This window comes from Gordionus sp. m RMFG-2023, chromosome 2 (assembly GCF_954871325.1).
Source record: "Gordionus sp. m RMFG-2023 chromosome 2, tfGorSpeb1-WG-v2, whole genome shotgun sequence".
Classification (NCBI taxonomy): domain Eukaryota; kingdom Metazoa; phylum Nematomorpha; class Gordioida; order Chordodea; family Parachordodidae; genus Gordionus; species Gordionus sp. m RMFG-2023.
In genome coordinates, this window is record NC_088776.1 from 38,581,204 (window position 1) to 38,594,845 (window position 13,642).

General features: G+C 27.7%; 1 protein-coding gene across 1 annotated transcript; it reads left to right on the top strand.

The window, feature by feature from the left end:
• The first annotated feature begins 8,791 nt into the window (after positions 1 to 8,791).
• LOC135924316 (probable serine/threonine-protein kinase DDB_G0276181) lies at positions 8,792 to 11,241 on the top strand. The gene is made up of 5 exons (XM_065459370.1): positions 8,792 to 9,009; positions 9,057 to 9,218; positions 9,310 to 9,577; positions 9,624 to 10,155; positions 10,214 to 11,241. The coding sequence occupies exons 1-5, from the start codon at positions 8,792 to 8,794 to the stop codon at positions 11,239 to 11,241; spliced, it is 2,208 nt and encodes a 735-aa protein (XP_065315442.1).
• The last annotated feature ends 2,401 nt before the right edge of the window (positions 11,242 to 13,642 follow it).

Consider the following 13,642-nt stretch of genomic DNA (forward strand, 5'->3'; position numbering starts at 1 on the left):
TAATTCTTATTTTATCCATTTGCTAAAGGACTAGAGGTACCATCCTATATACTAATATCTATTATTTGTTAATTCGAATTGAATAATTAGGATAATATATTATTCGTCAAATAATTTAAAGATTGAATTATTCGTAAAATATGTTTTATAATATTCGTAAATAATAATGTTTGAGAAATGGATTCATATATATATGAAACTCTTCATATTTAAAAATATGATCCTTGTGAAGAAACGAACACATTTTACTTTTATTACCTACTTTTACCATTTTGATGCAGTGATAAACCCAAAATAACCAGTAAGATACTTCAAAACTTGATTCATTATGATTAGGATAATCTATTCTATAATAGGTATTTTTAAGTTTATTTTATCTACCAGGATATTAATTTTCTTCTATACCTTATAAATAGAAAAACATTGTCTTGCTTTTATTTCTATCTGTTATAAAATTTGTCCGTCGTTCATATTTTATCTGAAAAGAATAATTTTTTTACAAATTTGGAATGGAAAAATTAAATTTTCAAATCGAATCATTTTATTATTAGGAATAATGAATTAATTATTCATTCGTACGAAAACGAACAACTCAATTATTCTATTTGAATTTTAGAATTAAATTAGAATAATTCAATTATTCAATTAGTATTTAAGTAGATATGAGAGGCCGAAATTTCAGTTCAGCCTAATAAAATATTTTTTTCGGAAGGAAGAAAAAGGCCCGTACGAATATTTTGCACAAGTTATCGGGCCCGAAAATATTTTCGCCCGGTCCATCCCATGGGTCTGGGTTTCAGACCGCGCCTACCGTCCGCGATAAGAAAATGGGTCGATATATTTGTGAAAACACATGGTATAAATTAAATCCTCGAGAAAGATGAGGTACATTTACGTAATTCGGGAGCATCAATGAATGAAGTAATTATCTTTTCGTGCCGTGTTATTTTTATTCCCTTGTAAAATTATGAAAATAATGAAGATGTAAAAAAATTAAATAATAAATCAATGGTAATGAATTTAAGGCCAAAAAATAAGTTTGAACTACTATAAATTAAAAAATTTAATATTATCTATTAAATGACCAATATTTCTAAAGCATGCTCATAATTTTAATTATCATTTCAATCGAAAAGTCAGTAACACAGACTTAAGAACTTTATAACCTGGATTTCTAGATCGAAATCAAACAAATTTGCAAGATTTTTGCCATACCTATAAACATAGGCGTTGCCAAGATTTTGGCAAGGAGGGAAGCACTATTAGGTGGGTTTCCTCCCCATAAATTTTATTGGATGTTTTAAGTACACTTATTGTCGGCTTTTGGCTATACTAGATTTTTATAAAAATTATTTAGGGTTTTTACTTTTTTTTAGAAAAAGGCTTTATTTCTAAAAATTTTGAATTACAGTCGTTATTTTAAAAGTTATTAATGTTTACTAATTTTTCTTTATAGCGATATACTTACATTGTTGGGGCAGAGAGCGGGGATTTTTATTAGATTAAAATGACATTTACGAGAACAGGCAAATTTCCAATGGGAGGGGAATTTCTCCCTGCCCTCCCCCAATTACGCCCATGGTTATACAAATAAGTTATGAAGATCTCAACTAGGATATAACCTGGCCGATTTTGGTTGATAAAATAAATAGATTCCATTCTTAATCTAAATGCAGCCTGTCCCTTTTTTAAAATTTAATGTAGACCGTCGGGACCGGTTCAATTGTCCTTCACTAACACCACTATTTTTTTTGATTCACAACATATTCACGGGTGAAATAATCAAATAATAAATAATTATATTATTTCTTCCCTAAGTGATATAATGAGGAGTTATATCGATTTTTATTGACACTCCATAACAAAACAAAGGTTTTGTGTAGGAGGGGGGGGGGGGTTTGAAATAGATAATAGAAAAAGAAATATGGAATTTTCTATATTTACAAAATATAACAAAAAATAACAATAATATTAAACATTATAAATATAAAACAAATAAAGGGATCATATTTTTTCTTCTTCTTCTTCTCAGTATAGACAAATTGCTCATCTAAAAGGAAGTCGTTCTAAAGTATAGCTTTAGGACGATTAAAATCAAAATCCCGATATGATCACTCGCACGTCAAATTAAAAAGTGAATATTATTAAATTATAAAATGATGCTATTAACGATAAAAATTTTTTAAATATTATAATAGGCTTTTAAACTGGACAAATTTAACTTAAAATTATTTACTATGTCTAAAATCGATAATTGAGTCTATACTATTTATTTATTTTTATTATAATAACATTCTCGATGCTCTTTATATATAAAAAAATGATTTGAGATTATTGAATAAAGTTTTTTAAAAAAAATGATTATTGAAATGGTTATATAATTTTTACTTTTACGTCAATATTTAAAAATATTATAAATCTAAATAAATTATGAATACTGATATAAAACCACTTATTAAATTTTTTAATTATTATTTCAGTATTTTATAAAATTTAACCAAATTTAAATTTATGAAGAATAAACTTTTCATACCCCTGTAATTCAAATAGAAATTTGGCAATTATTCACTTTGTAGCCCGAACTTTATATTAGGGGAAAAAATAACTATGAATCCATATTCATCGATGTTAAGGAAGATCAATAAATATCTTGAATTATTCATCTAAATATATATAATACTACAATTTAAATGAAAACAGTTATAGGATGTCTAAAACCTGTTTGGACTGTTTTAGGGAAAAAAAACACTTTCGATGATTCTAAAACAAGTAAAATCAATTTTCTTTAATTAGATTGTTTGATGCACCTTTTTTAATTGATACTAGCCCCCCCCCCCACACTTTTTAAAAAAAACTATAATTGAAATTATATTATAAGGTTTAAAAAAATTTATGCTTTCATTGCCCAAAAAGGCAACCTCCCATTTCGATTCAAGCTATCATGCTATCGAGTGTTTTTTATTATCATCATCAAAGATTGGTTATATATAAGATTAAATATGTAAAATTCCCCAGGAAAATTTTTAAAGAAACTGATACTGACAAAAAACACTAAAATATTAAGTATAAATGAAAATGAGATATATAAAATATAAAATAAATATATTGTATAAAAGAGTTTAGAATATTGTATTCATTTTTCTATATCCAAAGCAAACAATCTTATAAAAAGACTAGGTTTAACGAACAAGATAAAGGTTTCATCTGCTTTCTAAAAGTCGTTCTGGTCTTCGGGTCAGACAATTTGAGCAAAATATATTAATTGGACGGCCCTTAAAGTCCCCAATATTTTTAAAGTTTACAATTAGACAAATGTATGTCTTTTTACTTCATATTACGGGCCGGGCGGGTTGGACAACTTGTGCAAAATTATTTTGCGGACCAAGCTAAAATTTTAATTTTTACGGGTGAGTTCGGTTCGGGCTGATATCTTCCACCTAATCACACAATAAGAAAAAGGAGACAAAAGCCAAACTAGAATTTTCTTTTATCTTTGAGTTTGACATATGATTGTCTTCATTTCCTGGCTCTTCCTTTCACAGTCAGGTGAAAAGGAAAACTGATCAATATCATAAAACCGTAATTAGGATTTCTTTCTATCCTTGAGTTTGACATATTATTGATTTCATCTGTTAGCCCTTCAAAACCAAATAAGAAGAACGAATTAAGATCTTTGAGAAATGAAATAATAGTCACGATTGGTATTTTTCGGGGGAGGGGGGGGGGTATGCTCGCTTGACCAGGCCTGACTCAATTATATTTTAATCATGAGAATAATTTAATTAATATCATATTTTTAAGAGCTGCCAGATTATAAATAATGAACAATTAATAATTTTTTGAATTCCCCTATCCTGTGCCTGTAATGCAGTTTCCACTTATTTAAAAATTCTGAGAAAAATTCAATTAATTTTTTTTCAGACTTCATAAAAAATAAGTAGACTATTAACATATCAATTTATAAATAATATAATTTTAATATTTTTATAGTTATCTTCTTTTGAGTAGACTCTAAATCACATCTTGAACATCGAGAATAAAGAAATTAGTCAATCGCAGAATTTTTTCAAAAAATTGATTGGATATTTGCTTTTATAGAAACCGGTTTTCAGACCTTCCTTTTTCTAAATTTCATATCGAGATTTTGAATAAATATCTTAGTTGAAACTTATTTATTAAATTTGTGTTTTTTATGAATATTTTTTATAAATAAATCTTTAACAGCAATACTATTAATACTATAGCAACAGGGTTATTAGATTTTAAGATGTATCATCAATATCATTTAGGGCTATGATTTCAAACTCTTCCATTTTCATAAAATAGACAAGAAAAATTTATAACTTTCAGAAAGTTATTAAAAGGGAGTATATAAAAATTGATTTTAGAAACCATTAAATAAAAAATAACTTAGTTAATATAAATTAATTGTCTTTCTGAATATTACGACTGCATAACCTCACATGAGCTATGAAGGATTAATTTATTTATGTATAATAAAAATTTTAAACTAACTTATAAGATTAAAATTAATTTTGATTATATTATACCGATTTTGAGAAAACATATAGCATAAAAATAATCTGTTTAAAATGATTTAATAAATTTAAATTAATATGTTTATGTATATTCAAGCCAAAAATGACATCCTCTTTGAACACGTTAGTCATTAGTTATCTATTTTAGGATTCTAATATCAACCTATAGACATTAATCAATTATGTTATGAAGCTTTAGCTATAAATGATATCTTAATTTGTATATTCTATAGTGTGGCAAGTGTGAGCTCAAGATGCTTAAAATTTAAGTATGTATATAATATTTTATACAATGCCAGAATTAAGCGAAATGAATTATTTCGAACAAATCAACACAATCATAGCGAATTGTATAAAATCTTGGTTTAGGCTAACATGTTTAACAAAAAGCAGTTTGAGTTGTCAAATAAAATACTGTTTCGCTTTTAGCTCGTGGAGCTAGCGATGCCATGATATTAAAATGATCAAAAGAAGAAAATTTAATCAATCATATTTTTATTTTAAAACAAATATGTATTTTCCTATTTTATAAATAACCTTTTAAAATTGTTTTAATATAAAAATAAATAAATAATCAACAAAATTTATTGCCACTTATTAAAAATGAGTATCTGAGTTCTATAAGGAATTATTAAACTGCCAATATTATACCTGAAATATTTCCGAAACCCTATTCTTTCCATATTAATACGAAATCATCTTTTAAAACGGGGATATAGGGAGAAGATAATTAATTATCCTACCTTCGAATATGTAAAGTATAAAATTAAAAAATAAAACCTCAGTTTATTTGTTATTATTATGGCTAAAATTTTTATAAGTGCCTAATTGATATACTATCCCTGTATCTATCACGCTAAGGGAATTAGTTACAATTGCCTAACAAAATGACTCCAAGTATTACTTCTTTATATATGTAACAAGATAAAAATTTATGTTTTTTTGTTATAATCATTATAAATAACTTCATGCCCTGTAATTATATATTTACATGCCATTTTCACCAAGATTTTCTATTTAACATAGTTGCTGCTCGAGATGACTGGTGCATTCCTTTCGAAAAATTGAAAAATATACGCTGGTTAAGCAGTGGCTCTCAGAGTGTTGTTTTTATAGCAAATTACAAAGGACAAATCGTGGCGATCAAAAAAATAGATGTCTGTTTAAGCAAAATTTCTCAAGGTAAAAAAAAAAGGTCAAAGGATAGTATCAATTGTAGCAAAAATAGCAGCAGGAATTGCATGTTAAGCTCGGAGTTTGGATCGCAAATTATGGAAACGAACCTAAAACAATTGAAACACGCAAATGTCATCAAATTTTAGTAATAAGGCTTCTTTTTATACTTTATAAGAAACCTTTTTGTAATATTTCATCTGAGATTAATCGTTAGCTTAAAAACTATTTATGAACTGATTATTAGACTAGCCTAAAATAATGTCCAACGATAAATTCTTGGCTGGCAAAATATCCTGTGGAATAAAAGTATTCTAATCTTAACCAAATAGCAATTTTATGATTATATAACATTTTATTTCGTAATGCATTTCTAACATATTAAAATTTTACATTCCATATTATATAAGTGTCCTTTATCAGAAACATGTGTCTTTTTTTCAATAAAAAAATGCTTAATTTGGATATATTTTAAGAATTAAAAGAAAATTTGATTTGTGATAAAAGGGTCTATTTAAAAATAGTATTATTATTTTTTGACAATAAAAATTGTTAATTAAGCAGGGACGAGAACCCAACCCAAATCCCTGAACCCGAACCCTCAATGTTTAGCTGAACTCAAACCCTTTTTTAAAATTTCGGGTTCAAGATTCCTTCCTTACTCAAATTTAATGATTTATTATTGATTCTGCAGAAGGTCTCCAACAGGGTGACCCATTAGAATCACTACTTTTTTGCTATACCCTTAAACACCTAATAAGTGGTATTGCTCTCTCATGCAAACTCAATCTACACGTTTGGTACCTTGACGATTGATCGGTGACCATTTCTTCAATCCAGAATTGTCTATATATAATCAACAAACACTTTGATGAACTTAATTTATCCTTAAATATAAATAAATGCGAAATTTATCCTTCTCCGCCTCCATCTTACACCATATTAGATAACTTTAGATTGACACCCTTACAAGATTTCAGTATATTAGGAGCCCCATTGGGAGATGCAAAGGGAGTTTTTAATATTTTAAAGAAGCACCTTCAATCACTATTCCCCAAACTATCGATCTTAAAAAAATTACCCATCCATCAAGCATATTACATTCTCAAAAAGGCCCTTTTAATACCACAAATACAGTATTGTTTAAAAACTTCTGGTGCCTTCTGTTTTGAAATTCTTTTAAAAGAATACGAACAAAAGATACTACAAATGATGACAGAGTTAAACCTCAAACTTGATTCTAACTCATGGCTTCAAGCAACTCTCCCTTGTAAATCTGGAGGACTAGGCCTAAGATCGGCATTAAGTATAGCCCTTGTTTTCTTCATATCATCAACCAAATCAGTAAAAAATATTACCTCGCAAATTATTACCATGGATGAAGATAATTTATTAGATGAAGCCTTACATTGTTGGAATATTAATGTCTTGCCAAACACAGCCCCACCAGATTCAACGAAGCAAAAAGATTGGGATCAAGGATTGGTATCTCGTTCCTTAGCTTATCTCAACTTGAGTGATGATCATCAATATAAATCCCTCTAAGATCACTTAATTTCAACAACTCTGGCCATGAATGGTTAGATTCATATCCCTGCATTTTAAATAACTAGCTAATAGATAACGACTTTTTTTGTTATGCAATCAATTTACGCTTGGGCGTACCTTTCCTAGACCATTATATTTGCATTAAATGCAATCAATCGGCAGACGCGTATGATAGACACGCTCTCCACTGTAAATTTATATCAAAAATCAGCCGACATGATAAAATAAATACAATAATAGCTTCTTTTTTAAATAAAGCCAATTTTCCCTGTATTTTAGAACCGACATCTTTTAGATAAAAAACGCACTGACGGCAAAACAATCGTACTTTTTTTAATGGGAAAGCCTTTAATGTGGGAGTTTAACTGCATTGATCCCATGGCCCAATCTAATAATTCGCATGATCCCCTTAACAAAGCCGAATCTCTAAATAATATAAAATACTCACACCTTGACAACCACTTTGTTCCCATAGCAGCTACATCAACCTGCTCTTTTGGACAAGCGGCATTAGATCTCTTCGAAATAATATCCAAATCAATAAAAAAATTATACCTTTCTCCATTTTATAAACTCAAGCAGAAAATTGCCGTATCTATAATTAGATCTAATTATCAAATATTTAAAACATCATGGCCAAGACCTCGCCACTTGATATTTTTTTTTAAAATGTTTTTTCTTTTTATGAAAATATACATTTGTATCAATCTTTTTTTTAACTTATATTTTATTATATTCTTTATATTATAATGTTAATTTTTGAATAATAAGATTTTATCATATTTGTATATGAATTTTAATAAAAAATTGAATTTTTAATTTAAAAAAAACATTTTTTGATCATTTTTTCGTGTAATTATTTTTGTTATATTTAGTAAATTTTTAAATTGTATTGTAATATATTATAATTATGATGATAAATTATTTTTATGGTGATACTAATTAAAATAAATTTTTTAAAAAAAAATGATGTTTAATAAGTCATTATTTTTCTGGTCTCCGAACCCTGAACCCACCTGAACCAACCAAACCCGACCATTTTTTTAGAAGGAGGGTTCTCGTCCCTGTAATTAAGGTCACTACCTGTCAAAAGTGACCACTTTAAGCAATTGTTATTTTTTGGCAATAAAAATATATATTATTTAAATGTTTTTATGAATTTCAATATATTGAGATAATTTAGATCTTTTTGAGATTAGAGCCTATATAATATTATTTTGTAAATTTCTACTATTATTTTATCATTAATTTGGATAAAATATTTTGTCGTTTCTTCTATTTTAATTTTTTTTATTCTTTACTATCTTTAAAGAATAAAAGTGGTCAAATAATGATTTATTACATTTCATAAAATTTATCGTTTTAAAAAACTCTTCAAAATAATTAAGACACTAAACAAATGTTTTTCAAAAAGAAAACACTATGTTTCTCATAAAATGTGACTACTGACTATGTTTCTGAAAAATGTCACTATAGACAAAAAAAAAACTTTTTATATAAGCGGCTTAATATTATGGATATTAATTAAAGTAATGTCAATTAAAAAATATTCAATTAGTGGTTCTTGTTGGTGGTCCTCCAACTACTGTCTTATAATGGAATATTGCCCGCACGGGCAGTTATTTCAGTTTTTGAGGGAAAGTGAAAATGTTTCAAACACAAAATTTATTAAATGGATTCAACAAATAGCTTCTGGGATGAATTATTTACACGAGAATGGGATTGTCCATAGAGATCTTAAATCTCCAAAGTTTAACATACATTTTCCAAATGTTTTTAATAATTTATTTTCCACAGTATATTAGTTTCACACGACGAAATCTTGAAAATTTCAGATTTCGAAGACTCCAAACATTTTGACAAAATCAATAGCGTTAAAATGTCTTTTACTGGCACTGCTGCTTGGATGGCACCGGAAATTATTCGAAATCAAGCTTGTTCAGAAAAAGTGGATGTTTGGTATATATATATTAATTTGGATTTATAAAATAAGTTATATAATTTTTCAAGAGTATTCATTTCTAACAATTATTTTTGAATATATTAATAGGTCCTATGGAATAGTGATATGGGAACTTCTGACATTAGAGATTCCTTATAGAAACTTAGACACCTCCGCTATCATTTGGGGAGTAGGTAATGGAACTCTCTCATTACCTATACCCACGACATGCTTTCCAGGGATTAAGCTACTTTTGATTCAATGTTGGAATAATTTGCCTAGAAATAGACCATCCTTTAAACAGATCCTAATGCATATAGATATTGCTGCTAATGAAATTAATCGCATGAATTCCACAGAATATCTAAATTTACAAGTTCCTTAATATTAAGTTTTAAAAACTATTTGATTTATCATTTTAGAAATGCTGGAAAGAAGAGGTTATCAATTCAAGTTTAGAAAATGAATATCTTAACAAATCTAAATTTAAACCGTTTGTCATGTTAAATCAACCATATAATACGACGAATAGTAAACCCTCGATGCCCGAAAAATCTATCATTTTCACGCATATCAACACAAATGGTGATAAAGACACAGATTGGATGAATATCAGATATAAAACCAGTTTACTACCAGGGCATCGAACCCTAAAATCACATGCCATGCTCAATAATAGAAGAAAATGTAACTACGAAGAAAATACGTTTTGGAACAAATTATTATCGTCATCAAGTGCTGAGATTAAACATAATAAGTCATCAAGTGCTGAGATTAAACATAATAATTGTGATAATGAAGGATTAAGCTTATTATCTCAGACAAACACAAGGAACTACATGGATGAAATAAAATTCATCGACGAAAACAATGATTGTAACTACCCTAATATTTTCATTAAACCTCCACTATTTAGTTCTTGTAAAAATACATTAAACAAAACAAGCAAAAAAGGTATAATGAATAAAAAACTAAGATATTTTATTAGATCTCTTTATAATATATAATACAGATTTAGAAGAAGAGTACAGGATAAAGCTCAAAATGGCTAACCAATTATATAAAGAGCTTAACGAAATCATGAAATCTTTACACGATATAAATTTGAACATAAAGCAACGTAACGGGAAAGAAGATTCAGGTGTAGATCCAAATTCCTCAACAAATTTAAATAAAAAGTTTACATTTTATAACGAACGCTCTATTCATTCTTCATTAAATAACTTATTTAATAATAAAAACTGGTTTGACAAAAAGAATGATGACAAATTCATATTATCATCCTCACCAACAAATTTTGTTGCTAATATGAATCGACCGAGCCTTGATTTACATAAATTTGATAAGCCCGATAAAAATTTTGTCAGCTCAAAAAGATTATCCCAATCAGAAATATTTGTATTTTCCCTAACTCCTTTGTCACAAATAACGAGCCACTCTAACACTGCTCAAGATCAAATCCACCGTTCGTTAAGATTTCGAATACTTGATAATCCGATTTTTGAAGGAAATCCTAGTAACAATTTAAAATTAAGTTGTCCAGTCAATAAACATCAAAATGGACTAACAAATCGATCCGTTTTTTCAGAGCCAGAAGATATAAACACATTTATAGGAGATAGTATTGATATTTGTGTCCCTAAGAGAAAATTTGAAGTGATGCCGTCATATAATGTACTCCACCCTTATAAATGCAAAATGGATACAACTGATGATACTACCGAATCTCGATATACGACTTCCGATAATAACAGTTCGTCACATATGATAGTTGAATCAAATTTCCCGTTAAATGATGCTGAGGATCTCACAATAGACGATCTTGTATCGAAAGAGTCAAATCCCGTCGCACATCACGTGAGAACGTGTTGTATCAATAACAAATATAATCCAAGCATTATAAGATTTTCCAATATCAATACGGCAACGCGCCATCCATGCAATATGACAAGTGCAGAAGCTAAAAAAACTAAATTATTTGGGATAAAACGTTCCAAGCATAAAATCCCGAAAATGAATTTATTAAAAAACCATGACTAAAAAAATAGGTGCCATAGAATACTAGCAAGAGTAGAGAACAATCTTGGGATCTTTCGAAATATCAATAAGTTTAACGATATTCAAGATTAACCATGGGGTCCAATATTGATTTATATAAAGTAATAAACGCTTTTGGGAAAAAAGTAGAAATGATTTAACTCAGGTATTACACATTTAGCAAAACATCAAATTTGTATTTTTAACTATACAATACAGAAGTTGTATTACATTAAAGAACTTTTAATTGTAATAATTTCTAATAAATATGGTGCAACTTTTTAATATAAATGTTAGATTGAAAAATTTTTTAAATTGTTACTTATTTTTCAACAATCTCTTAAAATTTCCTTAATAATAATTCTTTTTTCTGTTATGTCAAAAATTCCCATATTTTTATTAGTAAATTCATTCCTCACTTTTTATTAGCTTTCATAAAGCTGGATATCGGTTATGGATAGTTAAGATCACGATCTCAGGATTGATTCCAATTTTGGCAAAAGCCTGTAGTCGGTACCTTAATAATGAGAATCTTGATAGATACTTATATATTAATCAATGCTAATCCTTTTAATTTTTCCTTTACTTAAACGTAAAAATAAATAAAATATTAGAAATAAATATTTTTTTAAAACGTATGCTCCAAAATTTTTAGGGCAACAAAAATGGCTCATTAAAAAAATATAATATTTTATCTATTGGCTATGTAATTGTAAAAATCTCAATTCTGATCTTATTTTGATTCAATCTTTTCAAAAGGGATCGTTTAACACTGTGGTTTATATATAAAATAAATTTTGAAAATCAAGGGTAACCCGAAAATTATGTGTCTACAATGAGATAAAAATACTTGGATTACCAAATTCTGTGTTTAAATTTAATTTTATGCATAAATCGTAATTGTAACAAATAAATTTTAAGGCATCAGCCAAACAATAGACCCTGTAATGGGAAAAGGTCTTGCGAATCCGAGCTATTTGTATTTGTTAATCTCTTTTAAATATTAACATTTTAGTTAAACTAAAATTTTATTCTACTATGACTGAGTAACGATAAAACGAATATTTAAGTAATAAAAGGACAACTTTGTAATGATCTATAATAAATTTTTTAATAAAAATGATCAAGAGTGATATCTAATTTATATGGCTGGCACCGTCTAAAATTTAATAATTTAAATACAAACCAGGCAAATTTTAGAAAAATACATAATTTCCAAGTGCTATATTTTAAAATTCTAAAATATGTATTTTTTGAAGTGAGGAGTTATAAAAAAATTAAACCATACAAAATCTTATAGCTTCATAACATAATTATTTGATAATTTTCTTGTGGTAAGGAGGTAGAAATGCCAAGGAGCAGATAATAAAAGGTATAGCCAAAACTTTCATATATACCATATCGAAGCTTCATTTATCATCATACCAAACATGAAAACCATTCTCTTATAAAATAACCAGATTTTAAAAGAAAAATATTTAAAAAAAAATTCTACTAAGAACTTTGAAACCGATAAAACGAGAAAACAGAACCGGTATAATTTCATTAAAATGAGTTGCCGTTTTGTGGTAAATATAATAGTTTAATAAGGGAGACCAGGGTTAAAGAACAACTACATTTTATAATACCTTCATAACTTCTAAAATAATATTTTATTTTACATAAATTATTCGTACAGCTAATGGTCATGAGTGATTTAAAGTTTTCAAGGTGCAAACCAACCTCAAACAATAAGCTAAGTCCTACACATTCATTGTCAATTATAAATTTTTCCTATAATATGTCCTCTCATTTGATTTTTTTCCCGTCTGAATTCTGAAATCTCTGAGAATCGGTGCCAATCTAATTCAAAGTCATGTATCGCTCTTATAAATATATTAGTAAGAATAATATTATGCAAGGCTATGTTTTAATTTTCATAGAAAGACCGAACCTACAGAAAAGAGCTTCATAAAGTAATCTACTCCCTCAACGAAATTTTCCATATTTTGAAAATGGGTTGTAGGCAATTAAAAGCAAATATTGGGACGAGTATTAGCAAAAATAGTCACTTGCTACAACTTATTTATCGAAGTCTACATGTTCCTAAATTATCATTTTAAACAGGTTAAATGCCAATTTTTCAAAAAGAAATGCCCGCCAGCGTACTTGTTATAATTTAATTTTTAGTTATATCGAAGGGCATTTCCTTTTTCGCGTAAAATAAAATTTAATAACTGCAAACTGAACACTTTTAGTCAGGCATTATTTTGCTTGATAATAATACGTTAATTCAGTTTAATTTTTTTTTAAAGATTTGACTTCAACTTAATAAGAAAAACAATAAATAAAATATTTCGGGGAGAGTTTAAGACCCTCAAAAAAGTTTTGTTTATAAAACATTCAGTGCGCTGGTAAATATCAT

Bases quoted from the DNA above. Each gene is read 5' to 3' on its own strand.
- LOC135924316 (XM_065459370.1), top strand. From the start codon at position 8,792: ATGTCAATTAAAAAATATTCAATTAGTGGTTCTTGTTGGTGGTCCTCC. The intron at 9,578-9,623 runs GTTCCTTAATAT...TTATCATTTTAG, and splicing joins CAGAATATCTAAATTTACAA to AAATGCTGGAAAGAAGAGGT. The intron at 10,156-10,213 runs GTATAATGAATA...TATATAATACAG, and splicing joins AAACAAAACAAGCAAAAAAG to ATTTAGAAGAAGAGTACAGG.